The 19,428-nt window shown below is 51.8% G+C and overlaps 1 protein-coding gene across 1 annotated transcript in view; it reads right to left on the minus strand.

The window, feature by feature from the left end:
• Nucleotides 1-19,123, minus strand: part of PARP15 (poly(ADP-ribose) polymerase family member 15) — a 40,166-nt gene extending 21,043 nt beyond the window's left edge. The window contains 11 exon segments of the mRNA XM_040439864.1: nt 205-267; nt 1,858-2,007; nt 7,281-7,350; nt 7,427-7,648; nt 10,730-10,966; nt 11,624-11,958; nt 11,961-12,044; nt 12,634-12,825; nt 13,480-13,516; nt 14,941-15,071; nt 18,890-19,123. Coding sequence (XP_040295798.1) covers nt 205-267; nt 1,858-2,007; nt 7,281-7,350; nt 7,427-7,648; nt 10,730-10,966; nt 11,624-11,958; nt 11,961-12,044; nt 12,634-12,825; nt 13,480-13,516; nt 14,941-15,071; nt 18,890-19,079 — 1,711 coding nt within the window. The 5' untranslated portion in view covers nt 19,080-19,123.
• Between the last annotated feature and the right edge of the window lie 305 nt (nt 19,124-19,428).

Consider the following 19,428-nt stretch of genomic DNA (forward strand, 5'->3'; position numbering starts at 1 on the left):
TCTGACACAATCTGGCACAATAGAAAACGGATCCCTCCTGGCTATGTTACAGATAATACAAACGGATCCGTTCATGACGGATGCATGCGGTTGTATTATTGTAACGGATTCGTTTTTGCAGATCCATGACGGATCCGCCCAAAACCCGAGTGTGAAAGTAGCCTTACCACCTGCGGGGTGGGGGCAATGACATCATCTTCTTACCAAGCTGAGCACACTCATCCTCCACATCCTTCCCAGCCTCCTCCAGGATCTTCTTGGAGACACCTGTAATGGATGAAGATCACTTAGGAGCCATGTATAGGTGACATCACAGGTCCATACACGTATGCATGATAATTATTCTATGAATCTGTGATGTCATCTGACCTGCATTACTCTATGGACCCGTGATGTCACCTATCCTGCATTACTCTGTGGACCCGTGATGTCACCTATCCTGCATTACTCTGTGGACCCGTGATGTCACCTATCCTGCATTACTCTGTGGACCCGTGATGTCACCTATCCTGCATTACTCTGTGGACCTGTGATGTCACCTATCCTGCATTATTCTATGAATCCGTGATGTCACCTATCCTGCATTACACTGTGGACCTGTGATGTCACCTATCCTGCATTATTCTATGAATCCGTGATGTCACCTATCCTGCATTACACTGTGGACCTGTGATGTCACCTATCCTGCATTACTCTGTGGACCTGTGATGTCACCTATCCTGCATTACTCTGTGGACCCGTGATGTCACCTATCCTGCATTACTCTGTGGACCCGTGATGTCACCTATCCTGCATTACTCTGTGGACCCGTGATGTCATCTGACCTGCATTACTCTGTGGACCCGTGATGTCACCTATCCTGCATTACTCTGTGGACCTGTGATGTCACCTATCCTGCATTACTCTGTGGACCCGTGATGTCACCTATCCTGCATTACTCTGTGGACCCGTGATGTCATCTGACCTGCATTACTCTGTGGACCCGTGATGTCATCTGACCTGCATTACTCTGTGGACCCGTGATGTCACCTATCCTGCATTACACTGTGGACCTGTGATGTCACCTATCCTGCATTACTCTGTGGACCCGTGATGTCACCTATCCTGCATTACTCTGTGGACCCGTGATGTCATCTGACCTGCATTACTCTGTGGACCCGTGATGTCATCTGACCTGCATTACTCTGTGGACCCGTGATGTCACCTATCCTGCATTACACTGTGGACCTGTGATGTCACCTATCCTGCATTACTCTGTGGACCCGTGATGTCACCTATCCTGCATTACTCTGTGGACCCGTGATGTCACCTATCCTGCATTACTCTGTGGACCCGTGATGTCATCTGACCTGCATTACTCTGTGGACCCGTGATGTCACCTATCCTGCATTACTCTGTGGACCTGTGATGTCACCTATCCTGCATTACTCTGTGGACCCGTGATGTCACCTATCCTGCATTACTCTGTGGACCCGTGATGTCATCTGACCTGCATTACTCTGTGGACCCGTGATGTCATCTGACCTGCATTACTCTGTGGACCCGTGATGTCACCTATCCTGCATTACTCTGTGGACCTGTGATGTCACCTATCCTGCATTATTCTATGAATCTGTGATGTCATCTATCCTGCATTACTCTGTGGACCCGTGATGTCACCTATCCTGCATTATTCTATGAATCTGTGATGTCACCTATCCTGCATTACTCTGTGGACCTGTGATGTCACCTATCCTGCATTACTCTGTGGACCCGTGATGTCATCTATCCTGCTTTATTCTCAACCTCTATACCCGCCTCCATTGTGACCCATGGTGGACTTTGTAGGTGACAGTGCTGACACCACCCTACAATTACCTGATTTCAAATTGAATGTGTTGTTGGTTGAGTTGACTATGATGTCAGCGTCCTCCTTGGTTATGTCTCCCGTCTTCACCTGATAAGTAACGGGTCCTATCTTCATTTCAGTAACTCCTGCGGATCGGGAGGTCACCGGCCCGAACAAACCTGCAAGACAAAGTCAGTTATCCCATAAATAATTCTCATCAAAAGTCCAGAACTGCTGCTCATCTGTGCTGCTGGGGGCAAATTATAGACAGAATCAATCTTCTTCCCCCTCTGGCAACTGAAAATGTCAGCTACAGTACACTGTCATCTGTTGCAGTGGCTCAGCTCCTCCTGACAGGGAAGAAAGCTATTTCTATTAGCTGAGCAGATTATATATAAAGAGAACCTGTCACCGTGTAATCTGCAGGCAGCGTGTTATAGAGCAGGAGGAGCTGAGCAGATTATATATACAGAGAACCTGTCACCATGTAATCTGCAGACAGTGCGTTATAGAGCAGGAGGAGCTGAGCAGATTATATATAGAGAGAACCTGTCACCATGTAATCTGCAGACAATGAGTTATAGAGCAGGAGGAGCTGAGCAGAGTATATATAAAGAGAACCTGTCACCATGTAATCTGCAGGCAGTGTGTTATAGAGCAGGAGGAGCTGAGCAGATTAAATATACACAGAGAACCTGTCACCATGTAATCTGCAGGCAGCATGTTATAGAGCAGGAGGAGCTGAGCAGATTATATATAAAGAGAACCTGTCACCGTGTAATCTGCAGGCAGTGTGTTATAGAGCAGGAGGAGCTGAGCAGATTATATATACAGAGAACCTGTCACCATGTAATCTGCAGGCAGCGTGTTATAGAGCAGGAGGAGCTGAGCAGATTATATATAAAGAGAACCTGTCACCATGTAATCTGCAGGCAGCGTGTTATAGAGCAGGAGGAGCTGAGCAGAGTATATATACAGAGAACCTGTCACCATGTAATCTGCAGGCAGCGTGTTATAGAGCAGGAGGAGCTGAGCAGATTATATATACAGAGAACCTGTCACCGTGTAATCTGCAGGCAGCGTGTTATAGAGCAGGAGGAGCTGAGCAGATTATATATACAGAGAACCTGTCACTGTGTAATCTGCAGGCAGTGTGTTATAGAGCAGGAGGAGCTGAGCAGATTATATATAAAGAGAACCCGTCACTGTGTAATCTGCAGGCAGCGTGTTATAGAGCAGGAGGAGCTGAGCAGATTATATATAAAGAGAACCTGTCACCATGTAATCTGCAGGCAGCGTGTTATAGAGCAGGAGGATCTGAGCAGATTATATCTATAGAGAACCTGTCACCATGTAATCTGCAGGCAGCGTGTTATAGAGCAGGAGGAGCTGAGCAGATTATATATAAAGAGAACCTGTCACCATGTAATCTGCAGGCAGTGTGTTATAGAGCAGGAGGAGCTGAGCAGATTATATATACAGAGAACCCGTCACCATGTAATCTGCAGGCAGCGTGTTATAGAGCAGGAGGAGCTGAGCAGATTATATATAAAGAGAACCTGTTACCATGTAATCTGCAGGCAGCGTGTTATAGAGCAGGAGGAGCTGAGCAGATTATATATACAGAGAACCTGTCACCGTGTAATCTGCAGGCAGTGTGTTATAGAGCAGGAGGAGCTGAGCAGATTATATATACAGAGAACCTGTCACCATGTAATCTGCAGACAGCGTGTTATAGAGCAGGAGGAGCTGAGCAGATTATATATAAAGAGAACCTGTCACCATGTAATCTGCAGGCAGCGTGTTATAGAGCAGGAGGAGCTGAGCAGATTATATATAGAGAGAACCTGTCACCGTGTAATCTGCAGGCAGTGTGTTATAGAGCAGGAGGAGCTGAGCAGATTATATATAAAGAGAACCTGTCACCATGTAATCTGCAGGCAGCGTGTTATAGAGCAGGAGGAGCTGAGCAGATTATATATAAAGAGAACCTGTCACGTGTAATCTGTAGGCAGCGTGTTATAGAGCAGGAGGAGCTGAGCAGATTATATATAAAGAGAACCTGTCACCATGTAATCTGCAGGCAGCGTGTTATAGAGCAGGAGGAGCTGAGCAGATTATATATAAAGAGAACCTGTCACCATGTAATCTGCAGGCAGTGTGTTATAGAGCAGGAGGAGCTGAGCAGATTATATATACAGAGAACCTGTCACCATGTAATCTGCAGGCAGCGTGTTATAGAGCAGGAGGAGCTGAGCAGATTATATATAAAGAGAACCTGTCACCATGTAATCTGCAGGCAGCGTGTTATAGAGCAGGAGGAGCTGAGCAGATTATATATAAAGAGAACCTGTCACCATGTAATCTGCAGGCAGCGTGTTATAGAGCAGGAGGAGCTGAGCAGATTATATATAAAGAGAACCTGTCACCATGTAATCTGCAGGCAGTGTGTTATAAAGCGGGAGGAGCTGAGCAGATTATATATAAAGAGAACCCGTCACCGTGTAATCTGCAGGCAGCGTGTTATAGAGCAGGAGGAGCTGAGCAGATTATATATAGAGAGAACCTGTCACCATGTAATCTGCAGGCAGTGTGTTATAGAGCAGGAGGAGCTGAGCAGATTATATATAGAGAGAACCTGTCACCATGTAATCTGCAGGCAGTGTGTTATAGAGCAGGAGGAGCTGAGCAGATTATATATAAAGAGAACCTGTCACCATGTAATCTGCAGGCAGTGTGTTATAGAGCAGGAGGAGCTGAGCAGATTATATATACAGAGAACCTGTCACCGTGTAATCTGCAGGCAGCGTGTTATAGAGCAGGAGGAGCTGAGCAGATTATATATTAAGAGAACCTGTCACCGTGTAATCTGCAGACAGCGTGTTATAGAGCAGGAGGAGCTGAGCAGATTATATATAAAGAGAACCTGTCACCATGTAATCTGCAGGCAGCGTGTTATAGAGCAGGAGGAGCTGAGCAGATTATATATAAAGAGAACCTGTCACCATGTAATCTGCAGGCAGTGTGTTATAGAGCAGGAGGAGCTGAGCAGATTATATCTATAGAGAACCTGTCACCATGTAATCTGCAGGCAGCGTGTTATAGAGCAGGAGGAGCTGAGCAGATTATATATAAAGAGAACCTGTCACCATGTAATCTGCAGGCAGTGTGTTATAAAGCGGGAGGAGCTGAGCAGATTATATATAAAGAGAACCCGTCACCGTGTAATCTGCAGGCAGCGTGTTATAGAGCAGGAGGAGCTGAGCAGATTATATATACAGAGAACCCGTCACCATGTAATCTGCAGGCAGCGTGTTATAGAGCAGGAGGAGCTGAGCAGATTATATATAAAGAGAACCTGTCACCATGTAATCTGCAGGCAGCGTGTTATAGAGCAGGAGGAGCTGAGCAGATTATATATACAGAGAACCTGTAACCGTGTAATCTGCAGGCAGCGTGTTATAGAGCAGGAGGAGCTGAGCAGATTATATATAAAGAGAACCTGTTACCATGTAATCTGCAGGCAGCGTGTTATAGAGCAGGAGGAGCTGAGCAGATTATATATACAGAGAACCTGTCACCGTGTAATCTGCAGGCAGTGTGTTATAGAGCAGGAGGAGCTGAGCAGATTATATATACAGAGAACCTGTCACCATGTAATCTGCAGACAGCGTGTTATAGAGCAGGAGGAGCTGAGCAGATTATATATAAAGAGAACCTGTCACCATGTAATCTGCAGGCAGCGTGTTATAGAGCAGGAGGAGCTGAGCAGATTATATATAAAGAGAACCTGTCACCATGTAATCTGCAGGCAGCGTGTTATAGAGCAGGAGGAGCTGAGCAGATTATATATAGAGAGAACCTGTCACCATGTAATCTGCAGACAGTGTGTTATAGAGCAGGAGGAGCTGAGCAGATTATATATAAAGAGAACCTGTCACGTGTAATCTGTAGGCAGCGTGTTATAGAGCAGGAGGAGCTGAGCAGATTATATATAAAGAGAACCTGTCACCATGTAATCTGCAGGCAGCGTGTTATAGAGCAGGAGGAGCTGAGCGGATTACATGGTGACAGATTCTCTTTATATCACAAGAGAATTTAGACTAGAACCTTCAGAATCACAGGTGCAGATCCATGAAGCAAACATAATTATAAATAAACGAAATGGCTGCACTCCATTATACAAACAATAGAGCTAAGAAATGGGGGTCATTCTAAATAAAAGTGTACAATACCGACTATAGATGAGTTAAGCTCTTATCGCACATATTTTCTCAAACAGGGGCCCGACACATGTTTGAGCAAATACGTGTGCTTAGGCCCCTTTCACACGGGCGAGATTTCTGCGCGGATGTGATGCGTGAGTTGAACGCATTGCACCCGCACTGAATCCGGACCCATTCACTTCTATGGGGCTGTGCACACGAGCGGTGATTTTCACGCATCACTTGTGCGTTGCGTGAAAATCGCAGCATGCTCTATATTGTGCGTTTATCACACAACGCAGGCCCCATAGAAGTGAATGGGGCTGCGTGAAAATCGCAAGCATCCGCAAGCAAGTGCAGATGCGGTGCGATTTTCACGCATGGTTGCTAAGATGAAAGTCTATTCACTGTATTATTTTCCCTTATAACGTTTTCAAGGGAAAATAATAGCATTTTTTAATACAGATTGCATAGTACAATAGGGATGAAGGGGTTAAAAAATAAAAAAAATTAACTCGCCTCCTCCTCTTGATGGCGTAGCAGCCGGTCTCTTCTTACTTCTTTAATCATGAGCTGTCGGCTAAAGGACCTGTGGTGATGGACCATGTGATTGGACCATGTGATGAGCTCAGTGACAGGTCCTTTGACAGGTCCTGAAGAAAGACCAGGACACCGGCAGCTACGCGATCAATTGGAGGAGGTGAGCTAATTATTATTTATTTTCTGTATTCAGAATGCTATTATCTCCCCTGTAACCATGTCATATATAATACATCTACACAACACCGAACCCAAAACTGAACTTCTGTGAAGAAGTCCGGGTCTGGGGACCACAGTCAGTTTTTTATCACGTGCGTGCAAAACGCATTGCACCCGTGCGATAAAAACTGAACAACGGAACGCAATTGCAGTCAAAACTTACTGCAATTGGGTACCTGCTCGCGCGGGTTTGCCGCAATGCACCCGGGACGCATCCGGACCTAATCCGGACACGCTTGTCTGCAAGGGGCCCAACTCCTCTATAGTCGGTATTGTACACTTTTATATAGAATGACCCCCATTTCTCAGCTCCAGTGTTTGTATGTATAATGGTTCTCCTTCTATATAATGGTTACTGAGGAGGATCTGCTGTGTAAGGCGCTCTGGCCGGTCTATCGCTGCCCATCGCCGATCAGCCTCTCCGGCAGGTAGCAGCCATCACCGCCCGCTGCCCCCGCAGTGCCAGGCAGTGCTACCCCAGCGCTCACCGTGAGATTTCTCTGACTTCTTCTGACTTGTGGGATCTTTGGTCTTTTTTTCAAGTTCAGTAGAAAACGCCTAAAAAGCAAGAAGAGAACGGGCGAGTGGAGAGCGTGCGGTCATCACTCGGAGCTTCGCTTGCGCCATATTCTACCTTGATGGTTTCTGTGTCGCTCGGGTGCAGCATGAAGGTCACCTCCTTCAGATGCTGGACGTCTCCTTTGCTGCTGAAGTTCAGGCTTTCATCGTACATTATGGCAGCGACAGTGTTTTTGGGAAATCCCAGGATTCCGGTTCCCATTGCGGGGAACGATATGGAATGCGCGCGTTTCTCTTCGGAGGCGCTCAGACAATCATTCACAATCTTCCTTAAAATCTATATATATAAAGAAGGACGTACGTATGTGTGTGTGTATGAATGATCCGCGATTACTCAAAACACAACCAGGGATTTCATCGACACTCGGTGCACACGTCTCCTGCTACCTGGGGAGACACCTTGTGGGGTCTCAGCTCTCTAGGACGCACCGTTCCCGAGATTCCCAACAAATGACCTGCGTTACCCAATACAAGCCTGCAAGTCTTTCACTCATATCCCAGCTGCCATACACCCGGTCACATGGCCCTTATCAGCCAATAGAAGCTCGCAGGCCCTTAGTCTCCACATACACACAGTTTTACTCCAGATTTCCATAACAACCCAGCCATTTTTCTTCACTGCTGTAGGTCAGCTTTAGGCTAGGGCTGCACGACACATAGGGCACAACTACGCTGCTACATGTGTCGCGCGACCATTCTTATAATGATAGTCTAGGGCGGGGATGCTCAACCTGCGGCCCTCCAGCTGTTGTAAAACTACAACTCCCACAATGCCCTTTTGTAGGATGATAGCTGTAGGCTGTCAGGGAATTATGGGAGTTGTAGTTTTGCAACAGCTGGAGGGCCGCAGGTTGAGCATGCCTGGTCTAAGGTGTTGCACTGCGACATGTGACATACTGCGACATGTTGGATGGATTTTTTGCAACTGTCATGTCGCAGTCGTAGCGTGTCACATGTCACATGTCGCAGTGCGACGCCATAGCCTATCATTATAAGAATTGTTGGGACAAAATGTCGTGCGACACGTGTCATTGTGTAGCCCCAGCATTAAAGGGGCAGAGCACTGTGGACTCCACTGTTAACGTGGCAGGCACTGGGAAGGTCACTGTTAAAGGGGCAGGCACTGGGAAGGTCACTGTTAAAGGGGCAGGCACTGGGAAGGTCACTGTTAAAGGGGCAGGCACTGGGAAGGTCACTGTTAAAGGGGCAGGCACTGGGAAGGTCACTGTTAACGAGACGTTCACTGTGAATGTTACTGTTAAGGGGGCAGGCCGCTTTGGAGGTCACTGTTAAAGGGGCAGGGGCCACTATTAAGGGGGCAACTGCTGTGGAGGTCATTGTTAAGGGAGCGGGGTACTGTGGAGGTCACTGTTAAGGGAGCGGGGTACTGTGGAGGTCACTGTTAAGGGAGCGGGGTACTGTGGAGGTCACTGTTAAGGGAGCGGGGTACTGTGGAGGTCACTGTTAAGGGAGCGGGGTACTGTGGAGGTCACTGTTAAGGGAGCGGGGTACTGTGGAGGTCACTGTTAAGGCAGCGGGGTACTGTGGAGGTCACTGTTAAGGCAGCGGGGTACTGTGGAGGTCACTGTTAAGGGAGCGGGGTACTGTGGAGGTCACTGTGAAGGGAGCGGGGGACTGTGGAGGTCACTGTTAAGGGAGCGGGGTACTGTGGAGGTCACTGTTAAGGGAGCGGGGTACTGTGGAGGTCACTGTTAAGGGAGCGGGGTACTGTGGAGGTCACTGTTAAGGGAGCGGGGTACTGTGGAGGTCACTGTTAAGGGAGCGGGGTACTGTGGAGGTCACTGTTAAGGGAGCGGGGTACTGTGGAGGTCACTGTTAAGGGAGCGGGGTACTGTGGAGGTCACTGTCAAGGGAGCGGGGTACTGTGGAGGTCACTGTTAAGGGAGTGGGGTACTGTGGAGGTCACTGTTAAGGGAGCGGGGTACTGTAAAACTCAATGTTAAAGGGGTGGGCTGCTGTGAAGGTCAAAGTTTAGGGGATGGGCTGCTGTGGAGGAGCCATTTTAGAGTGGCGGGGCAATGTGGGGGGGTCAGTGTTAGGGTTGGGGGACTGTGGAGTTCACTGTTAAAGGGGCGGGCTGCTGTGAAAGTAAAAGTTAAGGTGATGGGCTGCTGTGGAGGTCTCATTTTAAAGTGGGGGGGGTCAGTGTTAAGGGACGGGGCACTGTGGGGGGGGGGGGTCACTGTTAAGGGGGCGGGGTGCTGTAGAGGTCACTGTTAAGGGAGCGGGGTACTGTGGAGGTCACTGTTAAGGGAGCGGGGTACTGTGGAGGTCACTGTTAAGGCAGCGGGGTACTGTGGAGGTCACTGTTAAGGGAGCGGGGTACTGTGGAGGTCACTGTTAAGGGAGCGGGGTACTGTGGAGGTCACTGTCAAGGGAGCGGGGTACTGTGGAGGTCACTGTTAAGGGAGCGGGGGTACTGTGGAGGTCACTGTTAAGGGAGCGGGGTACTGTGGAGGTCACTGTTAAGGGAGCGGGGTACTGTGGAGGTCACTGTTAAGGGAGCGGGGTACTGTGGAGGTCACCGTTAAGGGAGCGGGGTACTGTGGAGGTCACTGTTAAGGGAGCGGGGTACTGTGGAGGTCACTGTTAAGGGGGCGGGGTACTGTGGAGGTCACTGTTAAGGGGGCGGGGTACTGTGGAGGTCACTGTTAAGGGAGCGGGGTACTGTGGAGGTCACTGTTAAGGGGGCGGGGTACTGTGGAGGTCACTGTCATGGGGGACCTATACCCGAGCGAAGCCGCGTCCTTCTGCTAGTCTATTGTAAAACGGGCAGTGACAGGTCACCGGGAGAGGAGGCAAGGTCAGCGCTTAAAGGGCTATTCCCTTCATAGATAGGTACGACGCACCAACAGGAAATTCCATAAATGTGCAGATCCTACACAAATCTCCAGGCCAAGACTGAGTGGAGAGGTGGCCGGTCACAGACACGCTGAGCTTGCCTTCTCCAGTCACACAGATGCGACCATCTCTCAGTCCAGTCCCTGCCCAGATGCGGTGGCTGCTTCACCAGACGGGTAGGGGAACCCCATTCTAGACAGACGCGGCTTCCAGACATCACAATGTCAATGATGGGAATAGAGTTTCAAAAGAAAACCGTAATCACATGACAGGAGGTCACGCAGGCTCTACGTGTTACCATAGCAACCCCAAAGCAAGCACAATAGTTCCAGCAGAAAGTTTCATTATTCTCCATATAAAATCCACCCAGCAATGGAATCCTATAAATATGTGCACCCAGGGTCCGTCAGTGACCCTTGTAGGAGCGATCCGTCTGCCCCTGCTCTTCAATATATAGAGATATACATACAAACACACCTGTCCCTGTGCGACTCACCTGCTCAGAAGATCCTTGTCCCTCGTCCCACCGGGGAACCACAGCATGTAGGACGAAGTGGCAGGGCAGGCCGCAGCCGTCCGTGATGAACACGCAGCCGTCCGTCACTGCAGATTGCGGCTTCTCTGTGTTGAGTAGGTCCTGTAGTCTGGCCCCGGCCTTCCTGAATATTGCGCTGGACACGGCTCCGGACCTCAGATCCAGCTCTTTACCCACACTGTTCACAATCACATCGCTCTAGAGAAATGACCACAGTTAGTGCATCCACAGCAGCCATCTACTGCCTCGGGGAGCTGACCGTGGAATCCCCTGGCCACACACATTAGATGACCATCTAATGTGTATGGTGGCCTCCCAACTCTCCCCGGCCAAGTTGCATTCAATTGCCCGATCCTATTGTTGGCGAGCAGATAAGAGGAGCCTGGCAGCAGCTCTCTCTCCTCTCTCCATTTGCATGCTCAGTCGAGCTGAGGATGCATATGTATGGGAGGATCACTCAGTCACACAGAATGCAGATCACTGAAGCAAGCTGACATTGACCTAACCAGGAATGATGGGAGATTTAAAAGGGATTTCCAGGTCTGTAAAATGACCAGTGAAGATTTTCATGCAACATATCAAAGGATTGGTAGATATGACATTTGAGTCATACATGTAGTGAGGAGGGCCCTGCTCCCCAGAACATCAATGTACGGCGATGAGGACTTCTCCTTCCCATGAGGACATAGCCAATGCTGCAGAACCTTCAGATCTTTAGAAGTAGGGGGCCAGGTTACGAGAGTCTTTTGGAGGGGCTTGTAATGGACCACATTCTGGTGATTTTTTTTAGCACAATCTCAAGCTTTCAATAAAACCCACCATATTTGTTTTATGATAGCCCCTGACAGCACTTACGGTGGCGTCTTGAATATTCCCTTGGATGATCCTGATTTTCAGCCCTTCCCTGGTCGTCACCATTTGCCTATTGTATTTGTCCGCAGCGCCGCCGTCATTCTTGCTCTTTTGTGCTTTCAGTTTTTTCACTTCTTGTTTTGAGGTGAACTTCATATTTTTCTCTTCATACTCGTCCCTCAGGGACTGGATGAAAGCCTGGACGATGCGGTCCTCGCTGTCCACCAGGTGGATGTATCTGATGGAGCCGCTGCCTTCTTGACTTTCCATGTGCTGCTGGATGGCGGTCACAATGCATTCTGTGCAGGTCTCCACCGGATATCCACAGGCAGCGAAGCTTTGGTGTCCTCCAGAGCAGTCGCTCTCATGTTGTACTGCTTCGTGATGTGGTGGTTGGAGAATTTTTCATTGAAAGCCTCGACATCTGTGAAGATAGATCAGATAATGCCTGGATTCTGCATGGATTCCTATGAAGGTTCTGCCCGGAGAGGCCTGAGGACATCATGAGGCGGTAATATAGGGCTGCAGACACCAGAGGCCGCACCGGGCCCCAGGCCTCAAGCACAAGGTCATGTTACGAGTCTGTACAACCCTGAGCTGCACGGAGTCATAGTGGACTTCATCGCACCTCTGCAACCTCTGAATTATGGCAGATTCTATATGAATCCATAAGAAATGGCGGCGAGCTCCAGCGTACGCCGCATTATCTTCACGGTGTTCTCCACCAGTATTGGGTGTTCTCGCTCATAGAGAGGGTCTTGAGCAGAGGAACCCCCATATGATGTCTATATGTACAAACAGGCCCAAGACAACCCCTCTCACTATCCCAAACAGAAGTGGTAGAAGACGCACACAAACCATCCCAGCCGCCACAGTGTGAACTGTGCTGTACGAGCCCGGCGGCACCGGACAGTAGGCAGCAATGCATTAGTTAATGCCCCCAGTACACCGATGAGTCCGGAGAGATTCAGCTCATGACCCCGGACTACTGGCCATAGCTTCTGACCCCATACCAATGTCACAGGTGAAGGTGACGACGGCCAAGCAGCGCTCTGGGATCATCTCCACGTAGAAGTCGGGGACGTCACTGATGCTTCCCACCAGGAGGTTCAGCTTCTCTGGAGAGCAGGAGTCCTGGACGTTCTCGATCAGGACATATGATGACCTCGGCCTCGTCCCCTCATCATGTCCGGGATTCACAGTCACTGGGAAATAGTAGAAATAACTGGTGAACCGGCATGAAACACATGGATCAGGCAGGCCGGTGATGTCACCCTTATGAGGTCACACTCTGCAGGTGCTATGGGGGGTGTACAGCCGCCCACTGACAGGGATGAGTAATAGTCACCCTGTTCGGGCGGTCATGTAAGGTGTAGAGGTCTGAGCTCCGCAGCGGCTTGTCTCTCACCCTGTTCGGGCGGTCATGTAAGGTGTAGAGGTCTGAGCTCCGCAGCGGCTTGTCTCTCACCCTGTTTGGGCGGTCATGTAAGGTGGAGAGGTCTGAGCTCCCGGCGGTGACATGGTGCCAAGCATTAGAAGGATATGGTGGAGTAAGGTGCCTCTACGTTCTGCACCAGCAGCTCCCTTTCTGATGGACTCAAATGTCCCTTCTTTATGTCAATGGGCCAGGGTGGACATAGCACATGTGTGCAGCTGCTCAGGGGCCCAGGATCTTCGGGACCCTCTGCCACCAGCTCTATTAGATGACACATATGAGAGTTTCCCAGTTTGCTATTGCTAGCGCCCTCGGATCAGACAGCCCCTCTAGTGGAGCCTGTCCTTGTGTCTCCTAGATGGCACCATTACTCGGTGACTGCAGCAGTGCACAATGCAGACGGTAACGCGGAGCAGACACTTACCTGGCTCATCCCGCTGCTGCTCTTCCACTTTACAAACCTACAACACACAGAACACCAATCACAAGTGCCCTACGAGTCCGAAAACCCCCACAGCGAGAATAGAAGCGGGGCCGGAGGAATATCAGGAAGAATGGCTGAGGTATGTCCCAATTTCATCCCGAGGAAGTGTCAGCTCCCTGCCTCACCATTCACTGCACTCTCCAATGTAGTGACGTCATTGCACCTGCTGAGCACGATGACGTCACCACATCACGGCTCGGGAGCGAATCATCTCCATTCATCAAGGGAACGGGGCACGGTGAGAATTAATGTTTTTATTAACACTAAGGGGACATAACTACTGTGTGGGGGCAGTAAGGAGGCATAACTTCTGTGTGGGGGCGCTGAGGGGGTATAACTGCTCTGTGGAGGCACTAAGGGGACATAACTACTGTGTGGGGGCACTAAGGTGGCATAACTGCTGTGTGGGGGCACTAAGGGGGCATAACTGCTGTGTGGGGGCACTGAGGGGGCATATCTACTGTGTGGGGGCACTGAGGGGGCATAACAGTTGTGTGGGGGCAGTAAGGAGGCATAACTGCTGTGTGGGGGCACTGAGGGGGCATAACTACTGTGTGGGGGCACTAAGGGGGCATATCTACTGTGTGGGGGCACTAAGGGGGCATATCTACTGTGTGGGGGCACTGAGGGGGCATAACTACTGTGTGGGGGCACTGAGGGGGCATAACAGTTGTGTGGGGGCACTAAGGGGGCATATCTACTGTGTGGGGGCACTAAGGGGGCATAACTACTGTGTGGGGGCACTGAGGGGGCATAACAGTTGTGTGGGGGCACTAAGGGGGCATATCTACTGTGTGGGGGCACTAAGGGGGCATATCTACTGTGTGGGGGCACTAAGGGGGCATATCTACTGTGTGGGGGCACTAAGGGGGCATATCTACTGTGTGGGGGCACTAAGGGGGACATAACTACTGTGAGGAGAATCTGGCAGAATAAAACTTCTGAAGTTTTTCCATAGACTTTTCTACAGAACATGAAAAACATTAGAAAAAAAAACAAGGAATACTAATTTAATAAAAATGTCAGTGACAATGCGTGGAGAATCACTCAGATTTATGGAATATTTGTGAAATCGCCTTCACTTTGTTTTTGCTAATCTGCTCTTCTTTGACCTTTGACCAGGGATCGGAATGTTTCACCGCGCCCATTTCTATATGTGACTTTACTGCTCATGCACACGGCGGTAGTGCGCGGTCCGCATCCGTGTCCGTCCCGCAGCCCCACAAAAATATAGAACGTCCTATTCTTGTCCAGTTTATGGACAGAAGTGAAAGTATAAAGTGGCGGCGTGCACTCGGGCAGGATCTGCGATTTGCGGAGCGCATACCACGGCCGTGTGCATGAGGCCTAAACCTGCACAGTTTCCCTCATACATGTGGCCGCTGTGCTCTGTGCACTTACCGCAGTGGGGGCTCCGCTCGGGGGCTCGGATTGTGTGTCTAGCTCCTCCGGCGAGCGGAGGTCCAGCAGTAACGCGCGTCCGTCTTGTAGCTTCAGCTCCTGCGGCTTTTTCTGGAGAACTCGATCTCGAACTGTGAATAGAGACAATAAACGGGATAAACAGAGAAAAGCGGCAGCGCAGCTCGGTATGAGAGCGCAGAGCGGGCTCAGTATGACAGCGCAGCTCGGTATCAGAGCGCGGATCAGTATGACAGCGCAAAGCGGGCTCAGTATGACAGCGCAGCTCGGTATGACAGCGCGGCTCGGTATGACAGCGCGGATCAGTATGACAGCGCAGAGCGCGGATCAGTATGACAGCGCAGCTCGGTATGACAGCGCGGATCAGTATGACAGCGCAAAGCGGGCTCAGTATGACAGCGCAGCTCGGTATGACAGCGCAGCTCGGTATAAAAGCGCAGCTCGGTATGACAGCGCAGCTCGGTATGACAGCGCAGCTCGGTATCAGAGCGCGGATCAGTATGACAGCGCAGCTCGGTATGACAGCGCAGCTCGGTATGACAGCGCAGCTCGGTATGACAGCGCAGCTCGGTATGACAGCGCGGCTCAGTATGACAGCGCAGCTCGGTATAAAAGCGCAGCTCGGTATGAGAGCGCGGATCAGTATGACAGCGCAGAGCGGGCTCAGTATGACAGCGCAGCTCGGTATGACAGCGCGGCTCAGTATGACAGCACAGCTCGGTATGACAGCGCAGCTCACAATGACAGCGCAGCTCGGTATGTCAGCGCAGCTCGGTATGACAGCGCAGTTTGGTATGACAGCGCAGAGCGGGCTCGGTATGACAGCGCAGAGCGGGCTCGGTATGACAGCGCAGTTTGGTATGACAGCGCAGAGCGGGCTCGGTATGACAGCGCAGTTCGGTATGACAGCGCAGAGCGGGCTCGGTATGACAGCGCAGTTTGGTATGACAGCGCGGCTCGGTATGACAGCGCAGAGCGGGCTCGGTATGACAGCGCAGAGCGGGCTCGGTATGACAGCGCAGAGCGGGCTCGGTATGACAGCGCAGCTCGGTATGACAGCGCGGCTCGGTATGACAGCGCGGCTCGGTATGACAGCGCAGAGCGGGCTCGGTATGACAGCGCAGCTCGGTATGACAGCGCAGCTCGGTATGACAGCGCAGAGCGGGCTCGGTATGACAGCGCAGAGCGGGCTCGGTATGACAGCGCAGAGCGGGCTCGGTATGAGAGCGCAGCTCGGTTTGAGAGCGCAGCTCGGTTTGAGAGCGCAGCTCGGTATGACAGCGCAGCTCGGTATGACAGCGCAGCTCGGTATGACAGCGCAGAGCGGGCTCGGTATGACAGCGCAGTTCGGTATGACAGCGCAGAGCGGGCTCGGTATGACAGCGCAGTTCGGTATGACAGCGCAGAGCGGGCTCGGTAGGACAGCGCAGTTCGGTATGACAGCGCAGAGCGGGCTCGGTATGACAGCGCAGTTTGGTATGACAGCGCAGCTCGGTATGACAGCGCAGCTCGGTATGACAGCGCAGAGCGGGCTCGGTATGACAGCGCAGAGCGGGCTCGGTATGAGAGCGCAGCTCGGTATGACAGCGCAGCTCGGTATGACAGCGCGGCTCGGTATGACAGCGCAGTTCGGTATGACAACGCAAAGCGGGCTCGGTATGACAGCGCAGTTCGGTATGAGAGCGCAGAGCGGGCTCGGTATGACAGCGCAGTTCGGTATGAGAGCGCAGCGCTGGCCTCATCTGCGGAGTTCCTTTTCCTACTTTTTAAACCTCGTGTGGTCGGATTGTTGCCTGTAGACAGCTCGATGGCGTCCTGTAGTCGTGAAGGTGCTGGGGTGACTGGCGACCTTCATCAGACACGAGCGCCTGCGCTGTCAGAATTAACCCTGATCTCAGCGCTATATTCATAAACCGCCCCCGCAGGGCACCCATATGACACCATCGTATGCCCCTGACCTATATGTAGTCATCAGGATAGCAGGGGTTAACAGCAGAGATCAGATCTGCTGCATGGGGCATGGCCAGGCCTGCTGCAGAACTACAACACCAGACATGGTCAGTGTCTATGAGGTCATGCTGGGGGTTGTAGTCTGACAAAAGTCACAGCACATACACCTCTACCTATGACAGCTTTGGCCTCATTATTGCCATCCTCCAATTTCCGCCTGCTGGCATCTATGGCAGCCCCTCCTCCACACTAACCTAATGCTCTGTACCTCGGGGGTGGGCCTTCCATACATGACACAGACCCTCGAGGTACCGGGCACTGGATTAGTACAATGTAGGAAGCAGTAAAACAGTGGGGTGACCCCCCCCCCCCCACCCTGTGTAAGGTAATCCCCTCCGCCATACTAACAGAGCTGCCAAAACACTGAGACCCCCGACCCAGCAACTTCCTGAGGGCCACAGAGGTCATCAGAGGACCTTATCACTGGTCACAGGGAGAAGTGAGGACCATCACTACAACCCCCAATATCTAATACAACAAACACTCACCCCCCTCATCTCTGCAGTATATCAGGAGGTGCCCCTCCCCCGGTACTTACCCCCCTCATCTCTGACGTATATCAGGAAGTGCCCCTCCCCCGGTACTTACCCCCCTCATCTCTGCAGTATATCAGGAGGTGCCCCTCCCCCGGTACTTACCCCCCTCATCTCTGAAGTATATCAGGAGGTGCCCCTCCCCCGGTACTTACCCCCCTCATCTCTGCAGTATATCAGGTGGTGCCCCTCCCCCGGTACTTACCCCCCTCATCTCTGAAGTAGATCAGGAGGTGCCCCCCTCCCCAGGTACTTACCGCCCTCATCTCTGAAGTAGATCAGGAGGTGCCCCCCTCCCCAGGTACTTACCCCCCTCATCTCTGAAGTAGATCAGGAGGTGCCCCTCCCCAGGTACTTACCCCCCTCATCTCTGAAGTAGATCAGGAGGTGCCCCTCCCCCGGTACTTACCCCCCTAATCTCTGAAGTATATCAGGAGGTGCCCCCCTCCCCAGGTACTTACCCCCCTCATCTCTGAAGTAGATCAGGAGGTGCCCCCCTCCCCAGGTACTTACCCCCCTCATCTCTGCAGTATATCAGGAGGTGCCCCCCTCCCCAGGTACTTACCCCCCTCATCTCTGAAGTAGATCAGGAGGTGCCCCCTCCCCAGGTACTTACCCCCCTCATCTCTGCAGTATATCAGGAGGTGCCCCCCTCCCCAGGTACTTACCCCCCTCATCTCTGAAGTAGATCAGGAGGTGCCCCCCTCCCCAGGTACTTACCCCCCTCATCTCTGAAGTAGTTCAGGAGGTGCCCCTCCCCCGGTACTTACCCCCCTCATCTCTGAAGTAGATCAGGAGGTGCCCCTCCCCATGTACTTACCCCCCTCATCTCTGAAGTAGATCAGGAGGTGCCCCCCTCCCCAGGTACTTACCCCCCTCATCTCTGAAGTAGATCAGGAGGTGCCCCCCTCCCCCGGTACTTACCCACCTCATCTCTGAAGTAGATCAGGAGGTGCCCCTCCCCAGGTACTTACCCCCCTCATCTCTGAAGTAGATCAGGAGGTGCCCCCCTCCCCAGGTACTTACCCCCCTCATCTCTGAAGTAGATCAGGAGGTGCCCCTCCCCCGGTACTTACCCCCCTCATCTCTGCAGTATATCAGGAGGTGCCCCCCTCCCCAGGTACTTACCCCCCTCATCTCTGAAGTAGATCAGGAGGTGCCCCCCTCCCCAGGTACTTACCCCCCTCATCTCTGAAGTAGATCAGGAGGTGCCCCCCTCCCCAGGTACTTACCCCCCTCATCTCTGCAGTATATCAGGAGGTGCCCCCCTCCCCAGGTACTTACCCCCCTCATCTCTGAAGTAGATCAGGAGGTGCCCCCCTCCCCAGGTACTTACCCCCCTCATCTCTGAAGTAGATCAGGAGGTGCCCCCCTCCCCAGGTACTTACCCCCCTCATCTCTGAAGTAGATCAGGAGGTGCCCCCGGCTGCAGTCCAGATCTCGGATCTCACATTCTCCTCCATTAGACAGTTTCCTTTTCTGGAAATGCAGCAGCAGTTTGTTTTTCACTTGTTTCAGGGCTTCGGGGCCCTCGTCCCACCTCAGGGCCACAGGGTATAGGTAGCGGCTGTCCCCCATGGTGGGTGTTCAGAGGTAGAGGTCGGAGTCTGTGAATCTTTCACTTTCTGTTTTTCAGGGAATTTCCTATTAAAGGAGGAAGTGGCCTCCGCCCCGTACAACAATCTCAGTGGGTGTACTGGAGAGGCCTGGGGCTGTACTGGTGGGGCCAGGGGGTGTACTGGAGGGGCCTGGGGCTGTACTGGTGGGGCCAGGGGGTGTACTGGAGGGGCGGGGGGCTGTACTGGTGGGGCCAGGGGGTGTACTGGAGAGGCCTGGGGCTGTACTGGTGGGGCCAGGGGGTGTACTGGAGAGGCCTGGGGCTGTACTGGTGGGGCCAGGGGGTGTACTGGAGAGGCCTGGGGCTGTA

The sequence above is a fragment of the Bufo bufo genome, chromosome 7, assembly GCF_905171765.1.
Source record: "Bufo bufo chromosome 7, aBufBuf1.1, whole genome shotgun sequence".
Taxonomy (NCBI): Eukaryota; Metazoa; Chordata; class Amphibia; order Anura; family Bufonidae; genus Bufo; species Bufo bufo.